Here is a 27,009-nt window from a genome sequence, read left to right as displayed (position 1 = left end):
ACTCTATGCTTACGAAATTAGTACTTATATGGTTATGACGACTAGGATTCCCACTTTCTGACTTATTGGATCAGTGGAACAAAAATTATATGAATATTGAATTCAATTTTTCAGATTAGTGAACATGGATGTTGGTGTTCCTAGGGATCTGATAGAGAAAGTGTACTCGGATGTAGATGAAGACATAGTTTTATTGGATGAAGGCAAGTCTTGCTCAAATAATAATCTGGTGTCACCTGATAAAGTTGTCGTTGAGACTCTGGATATATGTTTGAGAAGAATTTTCAGATTTATTCACAAAGTGTGTCATAATCCTGAAACTGGAGATTTCGCTTGGAATGAAACTAAAGGTTGGAACAGAAACATCTTGAAATTATTCTTCTTATAACTGAATTGAATTTTTCAGAATTCTACAAAAATACCCTAAAAATATTTGATGGAATTGTTTTGCCCACATACAATTGTCATCATATACAGTTTTGTTGGTTCCTGTTGTTCAGCTTCAAGCCCTGTTTAGCAGAAATATTCATAGATCATCTATGGCAAAAAGTAACGGATCCTAGTATTTCTCCTGTTCTCAGACAAACATCTGTACAATACATAGCCAGTTTAGTAGCCAGAGCATCATATGTTAATTTGAGGTAGGTTTTTTTTCCTAATGTTTTTATTGGCCATTATGAGATAAGAAAACACTTTGAAGAACTAACAGGTTGATTTTTGAAATTATCGATGACAATTCTTTTTACTTCCTGACTGTGTGATGAGTATTCAAGTTAATGATTTCGAGTATTATTATATACTACGAAATCATAATCAAATGTTGGGTAATTATGGGTTGCCCATACTTCACCAACATGTCTATTTATTTATTTATTTATTCACAAGGGGATACAAACAGGTACAAAAACCCACTAATGTATCCTCAGATAAAACGAACAAAATTACAGAAATTATAAGTACATAGATCAATTCGATACAAGATTACTAACTTAACTAATGATCATGAGTACAACTGATGAAAATCAACAACAAAAAATCAACAAATAAAAGAGAACAAAAAAGCGAGAAACCCAGAATGCCCCAAAAATGTCAATTACGTACAATTCTTTTTTAAAATCTTTCGGACCTGCTCAAGAGACATAAAAAAATAATCAACTTGACCACTAAACATGTTGCTGGTCCGAGATATCCGAAATAGAGGCGAGTGCTGAGCCGTGTATGTGTACCTAAAGGGTACCATAAAAAGCTCACACGCTCTGAGAGACCTCTGGGGAACATTGAAGCACAAGCCACCAAGAATATCTGGGCTCTGAAGTTTATTGTTCAAGGTCTTAAATGCAATTTCTGCCTGAAATATTCGGTTTTTCCTTCTGCTTGGAAGCAATCACTGGTAATCCCTCTTCCAAAACATCGAGTCCGAGGTTTCATTCATTCATTGCTGTATCCCGTTACCGGGAATAAATCTACAAAAAGAAGAAGGAAAAAAAAATCGAACAGACTTTTAACTTCTTAGTGCTAGTTGCGACTGTGTGCCCTCCTGTGACTAAAGAGACCCAACCGTGACCTGCAGATCCTTCCACACTCAGGGCATGGATAGTCTCCAGCCAGATCTGGCCGCCGCTGTATCCTTCTCGATTCTCCATTATAACTGTGGACCAAAGACCTCCACTGTGACCTGTCTAACGCTAGTTGTTCCCAGTTATGATAAGCATTAACTGATTTTAGGGATTGATGTAGTGTATCCTTAAACCGCTTATACTGGCCTCCTGGTTTCCGGGCTCCCTCAGTGAGTTCGCCGTATAGAGCTATTTTGGGGAGTCTTGTGTCTTGCATCCTCAGAATGTGGCCGCTCCATCTGAGTCGGGCCCTCGTTACTTGAGTCTCAATTGTTGTACAACTCGCGCGCTGCAAGACTTCTGCATTCGAAACTTTGTGGAACCATCTGATGTGCATTATCTGTCTTGTATGACGTTGCTGCGTCTGTTCAAGCTGTTTAATATGTCGCCTGTAGGGAGTCCAGCTTTCGCTTCCGTAAAGAAGCGTTGGGAGGACCACTGCTCTGTAAACAGCTGTCTTGGTCTTCAGATTGAGGTCGTGATTTTGGAACACTCTGTCCTTCAGCTTCCAGAATGCCCGTGATGCCGAATTGATAAGGTTGTGTATTTCCGTGTCAAGGTTAGCCCTAGTATTTATGAAGCTTCCCAAGTATTTGAACTACTCGACCTGTTCTAGAGTTTCATTGTCCAGGCTGATATCTGTTTGAAGGCTTTCTGGCGGACTTACCAGGATTTTGGTCTTGTCAATATTGAGTCTAAGGCCTAAAGCTTCGTATATATGTTTATAGGTGTCCATCATTATCTGTAGATCCTCTGAGCTGCTAGCGATGAGTGAACAGTCGTCTGCATATTGAAGTTCCGTGATAAACTTGGTACGGGTTTTTGCTCTGTGGCGCTTCAGGTTGAACAGGCCTCCATCAAATCTGAATCTTATCCCAACACCTCTTACGGGCATGCTCATGTCAGCAATTATCGATACAGCTATGGCGAAAATATTGAACAGTAAAGGCGCTAATACGCAGCCTTGTTTTATTCCAGAGTTGGTTGAGAAATGGTCGGTTGTAGAGCCATTATGCTGTATTCTAGCGGTGTTGTTAGTATGAAGGCTTTTACACACTGCTAGGAATTTTTCGGGTACTCCTAGACGTGCCATGATTTTCCATAGCGCTCTCCGATTCACCGAGTCGAATGCCTTGCTTAAATCGATGAAGGCTGTATAAATCCTTGATTGTTGTTCACGGACCTTTTCTTGTAGCTGTCGTAGTGTAAAAATTAGGTCCACCGTACCTCGATTTGGTCGAAAGCCGCACTGGGATTCAGGTAAAAGCTTCTCTAAGAGAGGAACCAGACGATTAGCCATAATCTTCGAGAGAATTTTACCGGCCACATTAAGCAACGATATGCCCCTGTAATTGTTGCAATTCGACGTATCGCCTTTGTTCTTATAGAGGTTGATAACTTAAGCGTCTCTGAAGTTTTGTGGCACATCTCCCTGTTCCCAGATCTTGCGGAATAGTATTAGGAGACTATTGACAATGTCCTCATCCAAGGCTTTGAATATCTCCGCCGGAATGCCGTCTAGACCAGGTGACTTATCATTTTTCATATTTTTAATCGCGCTTATGATTTCCGACATTGAGATTTCGTCATCAAGCGATGTCATCGGACTATATGCGGGGAGCAGGTCTAAAATGGATAAATCCGAGTCGTTATTTTGATTCAAGACCTGTGAGTAATGCTCCTTCCATCTTTCGAGAATTTTTCTATCATCAGTTAGAATAGCTCCATGAGCATCTCTTATAGGAAAGCTAGCTTTTCTGCTTGGACCGTAAACAGTTTTGATAGCTTCGAAAAAACGCCTGTAGTCATGGTTATCGGCGTAAGCTTGTATTTCCCTAGCTTTTTCTTTCCACCAGCTGTCTTTGATTTTTCTTATTTCTTGACGGACCTCGCGTTTTATGTTTATGAAACCTATTTGGGCTGCAACATCGCCAGGCTTGTTAATTGCGGTTTTCATCGCTTTGTGTTTTGCGTCCAAAAGGGGTGCGATATGAGTTTCGCTGTCAGCAAACCAGTCTGGAGATTTTCGGGAGCGTTCTGTGCCCAGTATTTCTTTCGCTGTATTTGTAAGGGATGACTTGAAACGGAGCCAATGAGTCTCAATGTCGTCGTTATAATCCGGTGGTGTTAGGCTATCTTTGACGGCAGCTGTGAATCTGTCCTTTGTAGAAGGGTTTTGTAGTTTGGATATTTGAAGGCGCTCTCTTAGATACTTCGGCTTGCGTTGGTATTTTGGGCGCATTGAGATTTTCATTCTCGAGATTACCAGCCTATGATCAGTCCAGCACTCCAGATCTGCTCTGGGTTTAGTGACCAACACCTCTTTCAGATCTTTCCTTCTCACGATCACATAGTCGAGGGTATGCCAATGCCCTGAGCGCGGGTGGCGCCAGGTCCCCCTTGAATTGGGTCTCGTAATAAAATAGGTGTTCGTTATACACAGATTGTGTTCTGCACAAAGAGCCAGCAGACGTTCTCCATTCGAATTGATGCTGTCTGTGCCGTGTTTCCCTATTATTCCCGGCCATAGTTCTGAGACTTGACCTCTGCCCACTCTAGCGTTGAAGTCTCCAAGGAGAATAATTCGTTCCCGTTTTGGGATTTTACTTAATGTAGCAACGAGTGTTTCGTAAAAAGTGTCCTTTAAGTTGTCAGAGGAGTTCAAAGTGGGTGCGTATACTGCAATGATGTTCACAAACGTGTTATTCGCTGCAGGAAAACGTAGGGTCATTAAACGTTCTGAGATACCAACTGGATTTTCGGTAAGTTTGGCGGCCAGGTCGTTTCTAATGGCAAAGCCTACGCCATGTTGTCTGATTTCGCCTTCCGGCAGACCTTTCCAGAAAAAAGTATACGCTTGTTCTACCAAGCTACCTTCGTCCGAAAAGCGTGTTTCGCTTAAAGCAACTATTGCAATGGATGTTCGTTGCAGTTCCTTATCGATTAGAGCAGTACGCCTCTCTGGTCGGTCGGCCTTGGGGTTGTCTAGCAAGGTTCTGACGTTCCATGCTGCAAAAGCTATGTGCTTTTCATTGGTGTTTGTTCGATGATTCACTCGCTCAGGCACCCTCCCCCGGAGATCCGAATGGGAGGGTATTTTACCTCCGGATACGAATTTTGTCCTGTTCGACTGATCCTTTTTTTTGTAGGAGCTGCGTTAGAAGGTGTTCAAAAGCTGCACTGGTAACGCTGTCAGTGCAACTTTGGTTGCGGCTACGACTAGATTATCACAGGTATCCTGAGACGACAAGGTCTTAGACGTAACTTGAGCAACGCAGAGAGCCATTTCCTGCTCAAGCCAATGTTTAGGCTACGTAATTGTGGGAAACAGAGTTATACCGCTCATGTTCGGTCAGTCCGAGGTTTAGATGAATTGCGACCAATCAACGTACTCCCCACTCTTTCCAAAATTAGGTAATGTAGGGGCAACTACGAGAACATTTGGAGAAATACAAGATCATTCCCACTACACAATCTGGATTCAGACCAGGCCATAGGTGTTGCACCGCCCTGCTCAATATCACTGATGAAATATTCAGGTCTACTGATCAAGGGTATCTCACAGTTCTGACATTGCTGGATTACTCAAGGGCCTTCGATTCCATTAATCACCGGCTTCTTATTGCTGTTTTACATTTTGTAGGTCTTTCTCAGGGCGCTACACATTTGCTGGCTGATTATGTTGGGTTTCTATCTGAAGCGGTCATGGTAGATGGTAGGCTATCTTCATTTTTAGATTTCAGCTTCGGAATTCCACAGGGATCCATCCTGGGTCCACTTCTATTTCTTGTATATATTTCATTCGCCTGTGTTTGCATATCAGCAACATCTTATTTTTACGCGGACGATATTCAGCTCAAATTGTCGTTCAAACCTTGTGTGTCATCACAGGCCGTAGTGGAACTCAATCATGATCTCCATAATATAGAGGTTAAGTAGGATAGCTGTAAGCTAAACTTCGCCTCATGATTGTATTCATAGAGTACAAAATAAAGGCCCTTTATTATGACTTTAGCCTTGCGGCTTTCACACTTCTCTCCAGAGGAAAATTCACTTATCCCAGATATCTCAGATATCAAAAGGATTAAGCTCTGTTGGAGCCCTTTCCAGGTTTTCGGGCTCGTGGTGGTGGTCGGGTTCGGGTCGCTCCTCGGCTCCCTGCTGTAGGTTGGATTCCTGCTCCACCCGCACTTCCTGTCGGAGCAGACGGTATTCCTCTGAATTTCCCATGTACTTGCGTACAGTTCTCGCCGTTCCCAGCAGTACCGCCTTCTGAATGACTCTATAGATATTTTCTTCCAGCTGAAGTTTCCTCAAGTTCTCTATTAGTTTTTTCGGTATCAGGCCTGTAGATGATATGACAATAGGGATGGTCATGACATCTTTCAGCTTCCACTGTCTCCTGGTTTGCTCCTCGAGATCTCTGTACCTTGAAATTTTTTCAGTGTGTCTATCTAGAAGATTGTTATTATTTGGAATCGCCATATCGATGAATAGTGCTCTGTCCTCATCCTTATTGAGCAATATGAGGTCTGGTCTATCGTGGGTTATTTTCCGGTCTGTGAGAACCGTACGATCTCAGTATAGCTTGTGATGTTCATTTTCCAATACAGCATCCGGATGGTAATTGTAATAAGGAACCTTTTTCGAACTTAGAAGTTGGTGTTTTAGTGCCAATTCTTGGTGAAGTATCTTGGCAACGGCATCATGTCTATTTTTGTACTCCGTGCCCGCGAACTTCTGACATCCCCCGGTGATGTGCTGGATAGTTTCATGTGTCGCACAGCCATAACGACAGCTATCATCCGCCACTGAGGCATCCTTGGCGATATATTTCATGTAGTTCCTTGTTGGAATCACCTGATCCTGGATGGCGAGCATGAAGCCCTCTGTCTCAGGAAACAACCTTCCGGAAGTCAACCAGTAGTTCGACGCAGTTATGTAGACGAGCGCATAACATACGTCCTTAAAACACTGGATGGCTCAACATGGAACACAGAAGAAACTTTCACTCCTTGGTTTTATTGGATCATCAAGGGGGAGCAGCACCGCACCTCTTCAATAAGATCGTCTTTCGTTTTAGTGTTCATTCCATTAATGTTCGTTCAAGATGCGCCATTTCTGTTCCAAAACACAGTACTGCCATATTCACGAGGTCTTACTCTTATCAGGTATCTAAAGTCATGAATTGGTTGAAATTTGAATACAGACAGTTCACACTTGATAAGTTTAAACTACATATATTGAACAATTTCCGCAACGATCCAGTATGTAATTAGGTTGATGTTCACACATTCATGGACATTCATAGTGAACTTTTTTTTTGCGTAAACTTACATTTCTAAATATTTTGGAGATTTGTCTGAGGTGAGGGGTTTCAGGGCTCGTATTATGTTTAGGCGGCATTGTCTGAGTTTTATTTTTGTTTTCGGTTATGCGCTCACTTCAAATTGTATTTTCGTAGTCGATTATAATGGAGGGTTAGGTGGAAGAATAGACGCATGGTTTTGGAATTGTTTCAGTTTTTTAATATGTTATTGTATTCTGCCCAAGATCATGCGAGCTAAATTTCGCCCTCTAATATGTAAACATTTCACTACTGTTATATGAGTTAAAGAAATATAGATATTATTATTATTATTTTACATGCTGTGTTACAATTTACAATTTTGTTAGAAATTTTACTACTGACATTCAAACCAATTAAAACTTGTGCCTCTAAGTCTTTCTCTAACCAAGCAGTCATAATTGAATCATTACCTCTGTGAAACCCCACTGGCTACATTAAACAATTTCTTAGTAAAATCAGATTCAACTCAAAACGCCAAGAATTATAGTTAACAGTACCTTGAGAATTTTCTAAAAGCATTTCCATTTGAGATTTTATATTATCCATTTCGATAATCTGATGTTTAGTTATTAAAATCAAACAGTTGCGTGAACGCCTGAAGATGAATTCAAGTAGCTGGACGACGGTCCTCAAAATTTCCTCCTCCCAAACAATACTGTATTCTGTGAAATCTGGGTGGAACGATTCTTTTGGTTTAACACATTGCCGCAACGTCTTGACCCAACAACTTGCTTCTAAAGATTAATTACTCTACTACTTTTCTGGGCACCATAACCTGTTATTCCTTTGCAGTGAAAAAATAAGGTTTTCGTACTGAATACAAAATACAACTGTATTTTTGGTATAATTTTATTTTGTCTGTAACTCGATCTTGATTACAATTCTGACCAGACTAACTATATTGGAAAATTAATTTTTACTCCATATCCATAGCAACTAACTTTTTATTTACACCAATCAGACGACAATTCGTCGAACCGACTCTATTTTTATTCAATATTAAAAATAATTAACTTTAACAGTTTCATTCATGAATTTTTCAAATGCACTGCGGAAACTATTCAAAATCATTCTTCAAATACCAGGTTTTAAAATTTAAATCGCTTCGTTTCTAGTTTACGATTAGGCAACCGCGCCTACTAGAAAATAAAAAGAACATTGGATTGTTTATGAAATAACAGCTGTTGATTTACACCCATCATAAGGCGCGTACTCACTGGCGAGCCTCAACAGCAACCGGCCATAAAAAACCCATAAAATTTTACGACCTTCGTTCGTCGCAGACTTCATAGACAACCATCTTTGTCTATCTCATCAAGATAGTGAGTGTATTTATTGTCCTTTATTATCAACGCATATTTTAGTCGATGTTGCCAACTTGTGCAATAGAAACGAAACGCTTTAAATTTTGAATACCCATTTTCATTTTTAATATTTTTATTTTATAAGGACGAGATTTGATAACCAATTCATTTTTAATTTTTAAGTACTTGAAATAATTTTTTTTGGGAAACGGTTGAAATGATTATTTCAAAATGTGACGTTTTCTCATGAAAAATACATCATTTTCGTAAGAAAGAGTATTCCTATTAGAGAAAATAATGTACTTGTGACAAATTTGTACACAAAACCTATTATGTAGTTCAAATAGATGTCTGAATTATTTAAGTACCCATAGTCCACAAGTTAAAATTACTGTTATAAAAAACCTCTATAGAGCGATAAATCTAAGTAACCACAGATTCCATAAAAACAACTTAGACAAAGTGAAAGATATTTTTAAGAAAAACAACTATTCCTATTTGATTGACCGATCCATTAAACTCTTTTCAAACTCTAATAAATCGAGAATGGAAAAGATAGATAATAAGTAAGTAAGTAAGTATTTATTTTGCCATAAAAAACTACAAAAGTAGCATTGACACGTCAAAAAAATATAGATAGATTTTTTAAATTTCCATATACAAGTGGCCTTTCGTTTTATTTGAGGAGGATTGTTCGAGGTCTCAATACCAACTGTACATTTTATAATACAGAAAGTACCAATAAGTTTTTTACCAAACTAAAAGATAAATCACCCAAGGTTTTACAGTCCTCTGTTTTACATAGAGTTTTTCTTAATAAACTTTTTAGGGTTTTCACTCCCAATCTCTGAAACAAAGGCCCAGTTGCAGGAAAGTCCATTAAGATTTGATGTCCCATCAAAATCTTAAACTGTCATTTTTGAAGGGGAAAATGGAGGATTAAGATTTTAATGAAGTTTTAAATTTTAATGCACTTTCCTGCAACTGAACGAAAATCAATTAAAAATGAAATAAATGATTTGCTCCTGCGTAAATTCTTGCACTAATTCGTCAGGAGCAAATCAACTAGAAAAAATTGTTGCCTGACAATGAACTGAAAATAAAGAACGTTGACATTATAATTTAATGTTGTAACGTTTCGGAGTCTATATCAGACTACTTCATCAGACGAAAAATCAATTTTCGAAAATCTTCTGAATTGTATCTTTTGTTTGACATAATTGTCAATACATAGAAACAGAGACTTCATAGGAACGTTGATTCATTTAATTTTGAAATTACCGGATGACAGTTCCTTCTTCAGTATATTGATCCAAATATGATGTATTCCTACCGAACAATTTGTGAAAGATTAAAGAGTCTACGTGTATTCTATTGGATCAAGATAATAATTTGGCAAATTGTTCGGTAAGAACAGATCATATTTGGATCAATTTACTGAAGAAGGAACTGTCATCCGGTAATTTCAAAATTAAATCAATCAACGTTTCTATGCAGTATCTGTTTCTATGTATTGACATCTAATGTCAAACAAATGATACAATTCAGAAGATTTTCGAAAATTGATTTTTCGTCTGATGAAGGAGTCTGATATAGACTCCGAAACGTTACCACTTAAAATTATAATTTCAACGTTATTTATTAATTGATTTTGTTTCAGAGATTGGGAGTGAAAACCCTAAAAAGTTTATTAAGAAATGCAGAATCCTCCCAGAATGAATTTCGATCGATATCTGTACATAGAGTCCCTTGTAGTCGATGTAACAAATGTTATATGGGTCAAACTAGACAATGTTAGAAAGAACGTTCAAGACAACATAAAAATGATTGTAAAAATGTAACTAACACAAATAAAACGTCATGTTTTGTTTTGTTACGTTTGAATGTTGTTTACTATTTATGCGAGTGATGAAGAAACAGAGAATACTTCTGTGTCCCTGACACTTCATGACATTGCACAATATGTAATTGCGTGTAGGAAGATTTCATAGATTGAGGTGGTGTAGATAGGAAACTCTCACAATATTTTGAAACATTGTTCACCGCGACCTGGACTGGGGTGAAGCTTGAGTAGATCTGGTTTTGAAAAAAAGCTGTGTGTTGTCAAACAAAAAGAACGAGTATAATTTCTGTGTTTTCAGTCTGTTCTCCATACATTGCAGGAAATTCGAATTGTCCATGTGAACGCAAGAAAACTAATTGACAATTTATTCGTATCAAATAATATAAACACCAATGTACTGGTATTTAGTTCAGATGAAATATCTGTAGTTTAGTATTTTTATGATACGAATAAATTACTTGCGAATTCTTTCATTCGCATAATTTTCAAAGTAAAAAACCGATTAATGCAAAGGAATAAATAAGGATAATATGGCTTTCTTTGTTGTATTATTTTATTGATTGCATGGATCAACAAGTAATAAAATATACTTTATAAAGGTTTATTTTTTCGTTTATACCAGGAGTCCAGCCTTAAATTTGAACCATTTTAGTAGGTACATGAAAGTTTTTCATGATAAGCTATTTCACAGTCGCCACAATCGTAACTTTCTTGTTCCGATACCTATTGATCAATAGTTGAAAAATATTAATTTTGAGTGAGTAAAATTGGTAGTACCTATCGTTCGTTACAACTTCAATGTATCGAATGTTAACAAGTCCATATGAAAATGCATAATTCAATAGGTAAACATAAAACAGTTAACTAAAAATGTTCTTCAATACCTGAAGAGGATGAAAAAAACTTGACAAATACATAGGAATAATAACTCACTGCCTAAACTAGGATATATAAAATATTTTCAAACATTCGAATTCAAAAAGATTAATCTTCAAAATTTCAAATGACAGAACACACTTCTCTCCTTGTCCTGTGAATGGAGTTGAAGGAAATCTACTTTTTTCCAGCGTCATCTATTAACTGTATATTGAAAGAAACACCTATTAATTCACCCCAGGTTAAGAGAGGGCGCAAAAAAAAACGGTTTCGTCTCGTAGTATGGAAGTTTCCAATCTACATAACTCTAATCTATGGAAGATTTGTTGTGGATACGATTTTATTTACTACTATTCTCGTTGGTTTTTTCTCCAAATATGATCTGCATAAACCTGTTCGGCCCTATTGCAATTGACAAATGTTCATTAGAGTAACATCTTAACTAGGTAAATCAATTATTGTTATTGTATTCATTATATTTAATTGTGAACATTGTAGCCCATGAAGAAGGAAAGTAGCTTCATGAAACGTCGGCATTGTTGAGAATGTAAGAGTCCAAATTCCCGATAATAATCGATTTCAAACGAATAACCTGGTCATCATTGGTAATTACCAACAATAAGCAACTGCATTCAAGCGCTTTTGGTCATTATTGGTTTTAATATCGTGACGTTATGAACTAGCCCTTCAACGTCATCATTTTGGAACGCAGATAACCGGAGATAACCATACTCGAGAGCTGGGTTAAACTTCTGGTTATTGAAGTGAGGTTAGAAGTTGTGAAGGGCCATAACCAAGGGCAAAACCAGCAATAACCGCGGCTAATACGGGTTATTCGCATGAAATCGATTAATGACTTTATATTATTGAAGTGGACGAAATGGAACAACCATTAATATTATTAATGCAAACTATTTACTAATTGCAATTTATTTCTTTAAGGCTCCTCAAAAATGTTCTTCAGCAACTGTCCTCCTGGATCCACTCTTACATAAATGCGCAGGATGACGTAGAGTGCGTGAATTGGAATCTCAAAGTACATTCAGTCTTTTATAGTACTTGTCAGGCATTATTTTATGTTACATTTTTTAGGCATAAGGAAATGATTGCTAGCAATAAAAGTAAGTACCCTGAACTTATTTTCTTTAATTATAAGCCAAGAATGTCAAGTATGGAGAGGATAAATTTCATATTATATATGTATATCGGTTTCTTATCACTATTATACAGTGCACGTCAAAATTATGGAACAAATTCATTTTCTCAGAATAAAAATATTTGGCAACAAAATCTTGAAACAGGTCAATATTTGTTTCACTTTTGCCAAATTTTTATGCATATTCGAAGGATTTTCGTTGCACCCTGTGCCATCCCTAACAACCCTCTACTAAAGTTTTTGAATAGGGAAAGTGAGTCATGGGGTAAAACAAAATTTTTTTTTCAATTAGTTCAAAGAGGTTTTCCTTATGTGCACTTTGTCATGGCTCATTTACTTTGAGACGATGGTACCGGATGAAATTTGTCACCGAATGAAAGTCGACCATTACAGTTTTGTTCATGCGCAACTTTCAACCCCAAGCGCTTTGATAATTGCATCCAGAATGATGGTGGTCATTTTGAACATTTAAATTTACTTATCTTGTAATGCACAATGATTCTCCGGGTGGTACTTCAATGCCGAAATAAATTTCCAATGTCACTCCATTTTTTTCTCAATTGAAGGGTTCGTAGGGGTTGAAAGTTGTGCATGAACTAAACTGTAATGGTCGTCTTTCATTCGGTGACAAATTTCATCAGTTATCATGAGCCATGACAAAGTGCACATACTGAAAATCTCTTTGAACTAACTAAACAAAAATTGACCTTTTTCAGGATTTTGTTGGCAAATATTTTTCTTCTGAGAAAATGAATTCGTTCCATAATTTTGACGCGCACTGTCTACGTGCCCCGGCTTTAAAGTGACCAACGGAAACCATGATCTCAGGTCATCAAAGTGGACTCATACCAAGACGTTTTAATTGACTTAAAGCCTTAGTTTAAGTTAAGGATATACAGATTGATGATCAGATGTTAAATGAAATTTCATGTTCAATAAATCTCGAATTAATCAATGGACTCATTTCAAATTTTGGAGTAGTCTCGCCCTTTCCGACCACCTTCGTTCAACATTTTTGAAACTGAACCAGAGTTCATTTTCACACATTTTTTACTTTTACTATAAACGGTAATATCACATTATCCTGTTCATTGACACTAATAAATGTTTTTCATTTTATGACCATCATGACCATCATCTCAACTATAAAATTCATAACAGTAATGAATATTTTTTTATGATTAAAAATATTTTCATGTAATTTTTTTAATTGACTCGATTGATATTTCACTCCTCATTGTGTAGTTGATGTAAATTAGAGTCATGAATCGTCGATGATGATGTATGAAAAATAAAATGGAAAAGTCATTCGACGAATACAATTTTGCCTAAAATTAGTGTTTTGCCCAGAAATTTTGGTCCTTCGAGCATTCTGGGAACATTTTGACTCCAAGAATATTAAATTCAGCAATAATTGACGCCAAACTAAGTCGAAAATGTTACAAAGCGAAGGAAGAGACATTTTGAGAAGAACTAACATGCCTACTGCAGGCGTTCCCTCAATGAGATACAGTCCAAACCAAGAAAATAACATTGCCTCGAAAAAATCCGTCACATCTAAGAGCTCAATAACGAGCAAAAGACTAAAAGAAATAGAATTGAAGAACCTGGAAGCTATCATTAAATTACAAGAAGAATTTGAAGAAAGGCAGTTACAGAGACAAATATCTCTAGTTGAAGCCAAGCATCATTCGAATTAAAATTTCTCGAAGATTCTCACGAGGAAACAAAAAGCCATAAAGATGTGAATTCAATTGTACAAACACAAAGTGCACACGCAAAAGTTAAATCTTGGTTGTTCGAAGAAATCCAGCCAGCTGAACTCAAATTACTTGATTAATATTATTTCAGAAAGGATAAAAATACAACAACTGAAGGGATTAAAGAATTCACAACTGCCACTCAAGCCATGACTCAAGCATTCCAATCTTTAACCGATCCAAAATATCCTTCAGAAACGTTGTTGGTAAAGAACTTCCTCTATTTTATGGGAATGTAGAAGATTGGCCTATGTTTATTTCGCTTTATAGAAGATCTACTGAAACTTGTACATTCAATACTGCAGAAAATATGTTACGTCTGCTAAAAGCTCTGAAAAATGAAGCTTTATAGAAGCTGTCAAAACATTATTCGTTTCTCCAGAAAATTTGGAAACTATTATACAAACGTCAGAAACTAGATTTAGTCGCCCTGAGTTCATAATCGATTCAATGAATGATAAAGTAAAGCAGATGCCACTAGTAAATACTCATTTTCCGCTATCCCTCATTAAATTTGCAAATTCCGTCCTGAATCTAACAGTAACTGCCGAATCTCTGAAAATGGAAGCCTACATCACCAACCCTCAACTTCTTAATCAACTCGTTCAAGAAGTGCCTGAACATCTTCAATTTCAATAGGCTATAATAATTGTTGATAAAGGAAAAGCCTTCATTGAAGGAGTTTTCTGAATGGTCACAAAAAGAATCGTCAGCAGCTAGTTTATCAGATCGATATTCAGAAAGAAAGGTCAAGAATACTGTTTTTCGTGGATCAGAAGAGATTTCAGATGGAGGAAGTTGCATATTTTGTTCTGAATCTGCCCATTCTTTATATCACTGTAAACACACTGGCAACAAACAGAAAATGGGATTGGGTGAAGAAACGTAAAGTTTGTTTTTCATGTTTATCTTCACATCGTGTATTTGGATGCAAAAATAAAAAACGCTGTGGAGTGCAGAACTGCTCCAAATATCACAATCGACTGTTGCATTCTGATTCATCTGCCAAAGACGAGAGGAAATATGAACCTGATAATTCTGAAGGGGATATACGCCGATTTAACTATAGAGATGACGTTCGGAATATTTATCCGTAAAATACGCGCGACATAATTCATTAGGTGGAGTAGGAATTGTACGTTCATTTCAAGTAGTGTTTTGTGTCTCGAGTCTAGTTTGCATTAGGGATGCAACAAAATTTACTATGGAATATTTAAGACAAAATTTAAATAATTGAGTTAGTAACAAAAACTTAAAAAAAAGTTAAAAACACTGGTAGACCAAAACTTACAATTAACTTAACCCATACTACAAAGTGTAAATCCTGAAACGAATCATTTATTTTGCTTTCCTTGCTTGTTATTTGGTCGCAGTCTTTTCGAACCAGCGGGGACAAATACTGGAATAGCAGACCTGAGTAATTTGGCACAAATTTGAAAACACGAAAATGCCCAAGTACACATAAATGTACCTGTCTTATTCAACAAAATCAATAGCTTTTTTACTTTTGTGTTCGAATACAGGTTTGACCAAGAATTAGCGATGTACGGTTTCTCCGAAACTAAAAATGATGAAGATGAAGAACTGAAGGTACTAATTCAAGAAGCTATTTCTATAGACAAGTTGGCTATTGAAAACAATAACAGAAAGTTGTAATCTGAAGAGGACAACAGAGGACTACGAATAATGGCAAAAAAATGCCGTCAATTAGAGAATCCCCCTCGCGAAATTGATATCCTTTGGACAGAAAATGTAATGATACCAGAAAGTAAGACCACTCCTTTGAACAGGTTACATACGATTGAAAGGAAAATGGAAAGGGATAGCCAGTTTGCAGATAGATGACAAATTGACAATTTCGTTTAGAAGGGATATGCAAAAGATCTCTACAACGAAGAATCTGACCACAACAAACAGAACATGTTACTTGCCGCACTTTGCTGTGAAACATTCCAGTGAGCCAAACAAGTTTCGCTTTGTGTTTGATGCCCGAGCTGAAATTGAAAGAAAAAACTTGAACAAAAATTTAATCAGAGGTGTAGATTCGCTAAATTCGCAAATTTCACAAAATCGAGTAGCAGTGATAGTACTAGATCCCTTCTGGAGTCCAGTTATGACTTGGATTCTGACCATTCACCTGTTGTTCTGACCCTAAACAGTCAGCTTATAATAACAAATTCTCCACCCAAATTGTCTACGTTCACTAGATGGTAGCAATTCAAAGAATATGTCATAGAAAAACTGGATAATAACCTCTCAATGAAAGAACCAGCTGAGATTGATCTAGCCGTACAACACTTCTCAGAAATGTTACAACAAGCAGCACGACAAGCTACCCCCTGAACCGGAAGATAAACCTCCAATGATAACAACACTCCTCTACACATACGGCAATTAATATCTGAAAAAAGGAGAGCAAGGGGTGTATGGCAGCGGTGACGCAATATTACTGATCTCCATCAATATAGAAGTATGTCACGCAACCTGACCAAAACCCTAAGAGATATACAAAACTCCTCTTTTGAACGCTATAGAATTGACTACCACAGATCAAAGTCTGTGAAGAGCCACAAAAAAATTGAGCAGACCAACACAATCCATTACACCAATACGTACCGAGAACGGCTGGGCACGATCCAACCAGGAAAAAGCAAACGCCTTTGCAATGCACCTATCAACCGTAAGAGCCAAAGCCAGTACCAGGATTCGAAATTGATGTCGAAGAATTCCTAGATGCACCCGGCCAGTTATCACTTCCCATAAAACCTATAAATCCTAAGGAAGTCAAATACGAAATACGCAAACCTAAAAATAATAAGGCTCCTGGCCATGGCCTGATAACAGGTATAGCTTATATCTCTGTTTTTCCGGTTCTTCAGTTTCTTGGTATTTCTTAGTTTGTTCTTTTCCAAAAGGGCATATTATCTTCGCTTCCACCATGTAATGACCAGATCCGCAGTTTGGACCTCTCTTCACTCTGCAATTCTGCCAATGGAACTGACTTTTCTGTTTGGTTATGAAATAATCCAGAATGGATTTTTGATGTAGAGATGGCCTCTCCCAGGTGTATCTGTGAATTTGCTTATGTTCAAAAAACCCATTCAGTATCTTCAAAGAATTTTGAATACAAAAGGCCATGAGCATTTCTCCTGAGTGGTTCACATATTTCACCAAACTGTCCTATCACTTCATGTTCCAACCTTGATCCAACTCTTGCGTTCAGATCATCAGTTATATATATATATCTCCCGGTGATGAGGACGCTCCTCTATTATTTCTGTTAGATAACCATAGAAGTAATCTTTAAGCTGTTATGTAGAATCGTTCGTTGGTGCATACACTGCTATCACTGTAGTTTCGTAACCATATATAGAAAATGTCAAGGTCATGATTCTTTCCGACCTGTATTCATATGTCTCAATGTATTTCTTGTGACGTTTGTTAAAAAGAATAGAGACTCCAACCGCTGCTCTCTGAGATTTATCCACGCCTGACCATAGGTGTATGTAGTTGTCTAGGTCCTCATTGCCTTTACCCGTCCTTTAGTTTCCGTTACCACAGCAAGGTCTGTACTATTATCATCTAAGGCCAACACAATTTCATGCATCTTATTCGATATTCCCGGCACGTTCCAAGTTATCATTCTCATAGTCCGTTTACTCGCCAGTCGTTGCCGTATATTTCCAGTCCTATTCCGAGGCTTGTTGAATGCAAAAGTAGCACCATTATAGATTTTACTGATATTGGGTTGCTGGCCCAACGCCCAAACCCCCATCCCTGGATGACCAGGCTTTTCTGTTGTGGTGTGCTCGCTTAGTCGATATGTTTCAGGCGCCGGAAACTCACCTTTCACCCTCTCTCGTTAGCTCCATCACGTACATGTTGCACGATCTGTACCCAGCTACTACGCGGCGACCTGCCTTCGAGGTCGTGAGTTGGATTTGCTGGTAGAGCTAAACTCTATTCCCAGAGTCTCCGTCCCTTTCACCGGAAGACAGTGGACATTACCCAGAGTTTTATTGCACTATGACTATCAGCAGATCATATTGCCCCTGAGATCTTTTACCAGCCTTTAGTAGCCCAATAGTTACATATACAATTCATAAATGGACTCTGCCTGAGAGAGCGAGGGGTGGGTTGATTGAATAAAATGGAGTGTTTGCGGGCAAGCTGCATAAGGTTATGCAATTCTCTAGAATTTCAAGTGGATTCTGAATTCCGCTTGAAAAAAAGCGGAATTTAGAAATTACAATTGAAAAATTGTACATAACTCATGAGGAAAAAATAAGGTTTTAGTTGAGAACTAAACACATCATAATACACATTTCCCTGCCCCAAGTGCCAGAAATATTAAGAAATCTCCAATGAATACTCATAATATGTAAGGAATTCTAACAATGAAAAACGATTTAATTTCAAAAGTTGAGAATTCCAAAAAATTGAAACAGTAGAAATTACTTTCATAGTAAATAAAACAGATGTATCAATAGATGTATTGTATGTATGTATTGAGTTTCAAATAATGCATAATATTTTACAACAAAAACTCTAGCCGACAACACCATAAAAGTGAACTGCCAAACCCTAGACGATTATCGCAAAATGGTACACCACATGAGGGAATCCAACATAATACATCACACCTACCAAGCAAAAGAAAACAGAGCTTTCAGAGTAGTTATTAAAAATCTTCATTTCTCAACAAACATAGAAGAAATTAAAGATGAACTTATTAAACAGGGACACAAAGTGAGGAACATCCACAATGGAAAAAGCAGAGTGACAAAGGAGCCATTGAATCAATTTTTTGTAGACTTAGAACCATCAGCTAATAATAGAGAAATATACAAGATATGTGGAATCCAGAATAGATTAGTGCAGATTGAACCGCCAAAAAAAGTCAAAGGCCTACCACAATGTATGAGATGCCAGCAATATGGGCACACGAAAACGTACTGCAACAGGTCATATGTTTGTGTAAAATTTGTAGGAACACGTAACACTGCAAAAAAGCAGCAACACACCTGCTAAATGTGCCCTATGTAATGGACCTCATCCAGCGAACTATAGGGGATGCGAATTTTATCATGCAATACTGAAAAGACCCAACAATCAGAACAACAGACTGAACATGCAGCAGCCAGTTATAAAAACCAATATAACAAATAACAATTATCCAGTGTCTAATAATCAAACAACAGAACAACAACAAAAACCAAGCTATGCAGACACTCTAAGGCCCAGTTTCACAATCATTGGTAACCAGTGGTGGTTTATTAACCACTACCTTTGAGTTAACCCAAGGTTTAAAAAGATGCTCGTTTCACAACGAAAAAATGAGTAATGGTTTTTTGACCATCGGTTAAAAATTTTTTCTGAGGGTTGGTAATGTTTTTCGTGTACGATAGAACTACTTTTGGGTTATTTATTACTGACACTTCCTATTTCTGTGAAACAAGAACTTAAGAATATAGAAATTGTTATGAGTATGACAGAAAACGAATAAAACGTATGGGCACCGTACGAATGTTTGATGTTCTGTGCCGATATGAGTTTCATAATTGCCTAAAGGTTATTTTTCGTTTGGATTTTGATTTAAGTGAAGCGAAGCATTCGTTTTCTCTTGTACGAAATAAGAAAAAACAGTGCAACTGTGCTAGACCCATGGAAATTATTACTTTATTGAAAAATTCAAACAAAATTGAGTTTTGCATTTATAACATAAAGTTCCTTGAATAATTTATATCTATCTAGGTGTTTTCCTCAACAATTCTTCAAAAGCCTATTCTTATTGATTATTTGAGTTTGAATTGAGATGCTTTGATCTATTTCAAAAATTCAAATTTCACCACTCTAATTCAACATATTTGCATAATAACTATTCATAAGATTCAGTCTTGTTCTTCTAGTTCTATTATTTGACAAAAATTCTTGATCCCCTATAGGGGGCACAGCAACATTTTGATATGAATTCATTGCCTCTTCTTCTCCTCATGAAGGAGGTTGTCCTTCATTTTCATTACAAGATATGTTATGTAAAAAAACTGTGGACTTAATCATCATCATTGCATCTATACTTTTAATATTCTCATTGAAGAAGCTGAGAATCTTCGCTTCCAACTGCCTACCTTTCCACTGTGTTTCTGAATCTACAGAAGAAATCCAGGTTGACATATTACTCAAAATAATTCCTCCTAGCTCCAAATCTTCTGGGCCTCACTGTTTCCTCATCACTACTATGAGTATTCACATCATAATCGTCCACGATATTCGTAAATAATAACTAATAAACACCCAATACATGTGAAACGCTTCCTAACCAGTCTCGAAGAAATGCTGACTTGTCTCTGACAGAACTCAAAATATGTTATCTATGCAGAAAAGCATACGCCACGAAACTTCTATGTCCAGGCAACTCATAGTTAACTCATGAAATTTTCGGGGTTAAGTCAACCACAAGTTTACTTTAGGTCAAACGATAAACCACACTTTGTGAAACAGAATTTTTGATTTTACCACTGGTCACTACATAACTTTGGGTTAACCATGTATTGTGAAACTGGGCCTAAAAGGATTGAACAATTCACAAAGCACTGATAATGATTCTTCCATCTTGACTTCTTTCTTGGCAGAGTTCGAAAATATGTTCCAGCAATTGGTCCAACAAAACAGCATGATACTAAACATGCTCACAACGCTTATCACAAAAATTCGCTAGAATGATCAGAATAGCCCAAAATGGAATGCCAACGGTTTACCACAGCACAAGAACGAGGTCCAAACATTTTTACAACTGAACTCTATAGATATCCTTTCAATAAGCGAAACACACTTCACGGACAGATCCCACTTCCGAATACCCCACTATATAACCTACTACACAAACCATCCAGACAACACAACCCACGCGGGAACTGCAGTAATAATAAAAGAGACGATTACTCACTATGAATTGCCAAAATATCAACTCGACTATCTTCAAGCCACATCAGTGAATGTTAAAATGGCCACCTACGATCTAACAGTTTCGCCAGTATACTGTCCGCCCAAGCACAATATAAAGTTCGATCAATTCAAAGAATTTTTCGATACATTATTGGGATCAAGATTCATAGTAGGAGGAGACTTCAATAGCAAACACACCCTTTGGGGTTCCCGCCTAATAAAGCCTAAAGGCAGAGAGCTGGCTAAACTGATACAGGATAAAAATTACACGTTCTTGTCCAACATATTGGCCCAGTGATCCAAAGAAAATACCAGATCTCCTAGACTTCTTCATTGTCAATGGTATATCATCAACGTATATGAAAGTGAAATCGAGCAACGATTTGACATCTGATCATTCCCCAATAATTGCATCACTAGGAACGTTTGCTCTAGACAGAAAGACAAAATTACATAACTGCAGAACTAATTGGGATGACTACCTAAGCAAAATGGAGCAACAAGTAAATCTATCATTGAGCCTCAAATATCCATCTTGAAGAAGCACTAGAAATGTTAACGAACATCCTAAAACAGGCAGCTATTGACCGAACTCCATAAGTAAAAGAATGTGGGTCAACAGAATCTATACCTGTCGAAATTAAAAGATTGATTGCTGTGAAGAGAAAAGCAAGATCAAGATGGCAAAAAACACGTTTTTCAGATGACAAAAGAATATTCAATAAGGCAAGCCAAGTTCTTAAAAATAAACTGAGGGACCTACAAGAAAAATCGTTTGCTGAATATGTAGCCGGTGTCCTCCAATCCATCTCAATGGTAAAGCAATACCACAAGCTGAAACAGTCAAGTCCACTGGGATACCAGACTTACATGGAAAGAACATATTAAAAAGAAGAGAAAACAAGTAGATTTTAAAACCAAGGAAATCTATTGGCTAATAGGAAGAAAGTCAAAACTATCATTAGAAAATAAAATTCTTTTGTACAAAACAATTATAATTCCGATTTGGGCGTATGGACTTGAAATTTGGGGATGCGCAAGCAAGTCAAATATAGCCATCATTAAAAGATGCCAGTCCAAAATATTACGCATGATAGCCAATGCACCATGGTATGTCACCAACCAAACACTCCATGATGATCTGAAAATACCCTTTGTCCAGGATGTCATAAAAACAAGAAGTAGAAACCACCACTCTAGATTGGAAGTACACACAAATATCCTTCTACAACCCTTAACACGAGACAACGAAGTGAGAAGACTGCAAAGGAAATGGCCAACTGACCTAACGGAATATTAAGAGATTCTCCCAATAGGGAGAACCTCTTCATGTAATGTTCTCTATGTCATGTAGAATTGTTAAAAAATTAGCTCATAGAATTTGTATTCTGATTGCTGATCAATAAATGCTTAAAAAAAAAGTTTTCGAGACACCTAACAGGAATTACTCAACATTCCTTCGAAATGAATTATATAAAATAATAAATATGATGTGAGTTTTATCTTTGAGTATTCAATACTCAAGGGTTTTATTCAAGAATAAATGTAATGAGAATAATAATTACTCAACCATTCTACGTATCAAGACCTTGTGGTCAAAGTCACATATTTGTTTGCATCCATCATATGATTTTGACATTGCCAACACGGACTCGGTTCATCTCTTTTTCATTCGATTAAAACGCATAAGCCCTTCTCTCTCTAATGCACTCAACCTTTCCATCTACTGAAAAGTCTCGTGACAGTGAGTCTATTTATTATAAGTCTATGATAATCACCAGTGCAGTATGTTTTCAATTCAATTTTTTGTTTCAGATTTATCTTTTCTGCAAAATCTCAATTTCTCAAAAATAGTTACTTGCCGTTTGAATCCTCTAAGAGTATGTCAACCAGCAGTGGTGCAGAATTTCGCAGCTTTCACCAGGAATTATCAATTAGCATACTGTCATGCAATAATTGAACACAATTCAAGAACCACGATTTCAACTATATACCAAAATCAGGGTGGCCTTGGAATGGCTCAAACAAATGATGTATTGGATGCGAATTACCCATTTGATCCATTTGTATTGAAGAGGTGAGTTGAAAATATGTATTAATTACGATTTTTTCACCGATCCTCCATATCTACTTCATCATTTTTATTTGGGAACAATAAGACAAAAAGTCGAGTCAAATCAATTTACAACTATATCTAATAAGGTTCTTCTATAATGTTTGAGTTACGAATGCTTTTTGTTGATGCGTGTTTTTTTACATCCATGTTTCCACATCGAATAGGAAAGTCCACCACATCTGGAAATAAAATATCGGGAAATTGGACTATTTTGTAACTTTTATTTCTTAACTATGCCGACGTTTCGAGGAAGTTTACCTCTTTCTCAAGGCTAGTCAATTCGTTAAATGTTAAAGTCATATAAATTATTTAAAAGTAGAGTCAAGGAAGCATCAATCGTACGATACATTTCCTTGACTCTGTTTTTAAATAATTCATATGACTTTAACTTTTAACGAATTGACTAGACTTGAGAAAGAGGTAAACTTCCTCGAAACGTCGGCATAGTTAAAAAATAGAAGTTATAAAATAGTCCAATTTCCCGATATTTTATTTCCAAATCTAAAGAAATGGACGTTAACCCATCAGGTCCACCACATCTTTTATTGTCGCATTTAATACTGGTGTTCGGAAGTTTTGTATTTACTAGAAATTTTTTTAAAAATTTTTCTTGTCTGATAGATACAGCATCATTTTTTCTCAACTCCAACCAAATTTATACAGAGAACTACTTAAGTCAAAATATTTATCACTTTTTGTGTAGAATTTAGAATTAATTTAACAGAATTATATCGGATGATTCAGACAGATACCACTGATTGATATAAATATCAATCATCTGAATGGAATTTGCCACATACCATCATTTAGAGTGCCAACAGTAAGGGTCTATTCATGCAGAATTGTCTCTGTCACAGTCATTAGCACTATATCAGAAAATCAGTATAAAAATACCTTTCAAATGAGGTATCACTCACCCCATCTTCCCTATTCAAAAATTGGGGGTGAGGGTTGTAGTAGCAAGGGTTGAAGCGCTATGCGTCCGTAACCTACATCTTAAATTGTCCCCCTCGAAACAGAAATCGGCCTGTCCGAGCATTTCTATCGAAAAAATTAATTTCGTCTGTAATCTCGTCTGTTTCGTTTTCAAATGGCCACCCTGTATATATGATTGGGTTAATGCCAGTCGAATTCTCTGAAATTAACCCAATCAAATATAGCACGACTGTGATAAAAAAATTAACGTATATATATATATATATATATATATATATATATATATATATATATATATATATATATATATATATATATATATGTGGTGACTCCTACAGAGCCTCTCGGGTTACTTTCGAGCCAAGAGAAGTTAGTTAGTGAGGAAAGATGTACGTGTAAACATCATACTTATCTCACCTCCTGAATTTCCCCTCCTTTAAATCTACTCAATACTCAATAAAAAATATTTTTGGGTCAACATTTAATGTAATATATAGTTATATTACATATAAAAGTACAGAGTTCTTATTAAAAGAGCCATGCTCCAATATAACCAACACAATAATCAATTGGGCAATAAGAATAGGTACTTAGAAGATGAGAAACTGGTAGATATTAGTAACTACAGTTGAGCTTCACAGATATAGATGTCGAATTAGATGTTTCACTATTTCAGTGCTGAAAAAACAATCATAAATTGAACTAGAATAATTACCTCAACTCCCAACTGAATTTCAAGACAATAACAGACTTATCTAGATACAATGCAGATAATATACGATATACGATAGTGAACAACCTAGAAAAATATATTCACAGTCCTACAATTCTGTTGATTCAACATCACTTTTGTTAATCTCCACACTCCGCAGGTTTTTTGTGGAAAACACATAATATTTCACTTTTGTTATGAATCCGAGCGTCTAGTGTTGCAAAATGATATAGTTTCATGAATTTTGACTTCTAATTATTAGAAATATTATAAGCTAATCAGGCATTTTTATTCTTAATATTTTTGCACATACGCAGAAATTCCGACCACGGGCTGGCTTCAATTTTCGAAGTCCCATTATCGATATAGAATATAATAGATATACGCGGCAGGAAGCCTTACTCGAGCAAAAACAGCTTATTGATATTTGTAGCTCTGGTGGCTCTGCTTTACATAAATGGTTAGCTAATGACAATAATCTCCTATATAACGTTTGTGATTGTGAGGGATCAAACTCTCAGTCCTACAACTTTATTGATAATAGTTCATTTAGTATTCTGGGTCTCGGTTGGAATCCAGAAACAGATAGTTTTATATTCAGAGTCGGAAGTACCTCTGACTGCGACGATATGAATATCACTGGGGGTTATTCTTTCTAAAATAGCGTGATTGTCACAGCAAAGATTTTCATGCAACAGCTTTGGATTAATAAAATCGATTGGGATTACAAGTTGGATACTGACATGACCAGACAATGGCTGTGTTGGTACCGAGATCTCTGTGTTCTTAATGGTCTCAAACTCAATCGCTGGTTGGGTTATAATGCTGATGCTAACCTCTGCGAGATCCACGGTTTTGCTGATTCTTCAGAACTTGCTTATGGACCTGTGGTGTATCTTCGTATTATCAGTGGAAATGAGGTTGTAGTGAATTTACTTCAAGCTAAAACAAAAGAGTCTCCTATAAAACCCTTACTTACTATCCCCTGGTTGGAGTTGTGTGCAGCTTCTCTGCTAGCTAAACTTTCCCGAAGAGTTGTTGATGATTTACGCTTAAAAAACTGCAACGTACATCTGTGGTCCGATTCCACTGGTGTCTTGTTTTGGCTGAATGCTCATCCCTCACTTTGGCCTATATTCATTGCGAATCGGTGCTCCAAAATACATCTTTGGTTCCTAATGCTTCTTGGAGACATGTCAGAGGAATTGAAAATCCTGCTGATTGTATTTCTCGAGGTCTGAAGCCAAGTGACTTGCTGAACTATCAGTTATGGTGGCAGGGTCCTAAATGGCTTTCTAGAGATAATGAACCATTTGCAACCACCTCTCAAAATTCAGTTGAGAGCCTCTGCTCATCGCTAATTGATAATCATAGCTTCACCTCTACTTTGGTATCATATCATCCTAAACCAGTTGGGATCTACTTGAGAGATTTTCAAGTGTACAGAAACTCTGAGAGTTACTGCTCATATTTTACGATTTCTCAGTGAATTGGTGGACAAAGTCAACTTGTCATTCAGTAAATATAAATATAAACATTTAATATGGCCTATGGAGAGTAGATTGAAGGGAACCAGGACCTTAATCACTGAATTGAATGATCTATCGCAGGAATTTGGACTTAGTAAGTAAATCAATTATGATTTTGCCAACGTTTCGGAACCTATTGTTCCTTTCTCAAGGCTAAAAAGAAGCATTTATTAACCATACAAAGAAATACAACATATAACATATAACATTAAATACTATACCTCATCATACAATTAATAAGACATAATAGGTGTATAATTAAAATATTTGAGCGAAGTCAGAAATAAATATATGGTTACGACGTATGACAGTCAATAAATTAAAAAACAATGAATGTAAATTGCGATGAAATATTGTGTAAATAAAACATATAAAATTTTTTTTTTATATGTTTTATATTTATGTCACCCTATATATTTACTGGTCGAATTGAATGGAGTAAGCTGAGAGCAGATTGAAAATATGTGTCAAACAAACATCATACCAAAACACAATATTTCATCGCAATTTACATTCATTGTTTTTTAATTTATTGACTGTCATACGTCGTAACCATATATTTATTTCTGACTTCGCTCAAATATTTTAATTATACACCTATTATGTCTTATTAATTGTATGATGAGGTATAGTATTTAATGTTATATGTTGTATTTCTTTGTATGGTTAATAAATGCCTCTTTTTAGCCTTGAGAAAGGAACAATAGGTTCCGAAACGTTGGCAAAATCATAATTGATTTACTTACTAAGTCCAAATTCCTGCGATAGATCATTCAATTCTAAGAAGCATGGACATGAATACTACAGAGTCTTAATCACTGAATTTCTCACCAAACAAAGACAGGACTTGTTCAAGGAGTGTAGAG

The 27,009-nt window shown here is 36.6% G+C and overlaps 1 protein-coding gene across 1 annotated transcript in view; it reads left to right on the top strand.

Annotated features, from left to right (window-relative positions):
* The window catches only part of LOC123314402 (RNA polymerase I-specific transcription initiation factor RRN3), a 67,427-nt gene that overhangs the window by 32,818 nt on the left and 7,600 nt on the right, over positions 1 to 27,009 (top strand). Inside the window, exons 4-7 of the mRNA XM_044899687.1 lie at positions 115 to 350; positions 407 to 641; positions 11,932 to 12,110; positions 22,666 to 22,927. Coding sequence (XP_044755622.1) covers positions 115 to 350; positions 407 to 641; positions 11,932 to 12,110; positions 22,666 to 22,927 — 912 coding nt within the window. The remainder of the gene's footprint in view (positions 1 to 114; positions 351 to 406; positions 642 to 11,931; positions 12,111 to 22,665; positions 22,928 to 27,009) is intronic.

This window comes from Coccinella septempunctata, chromosome 5 (genome assembly GCF_907165205.1).
Source record: "Coccinella septempunctata chromosome 5, icCocSept1.1, whole genome shotgun sequence".
Lineage (NCBI taxonomy): Eukaryota > Metazoa > Arthropoda > Insecta > Coleoptera > Coccinellidae > Coccinella > Coccinella septempunctata.
The sequence above is the reverse complement of the archived record's forward strand: the minus strand, read 5'-3'. Positions and strand labels throughout refer to the sequence as shown.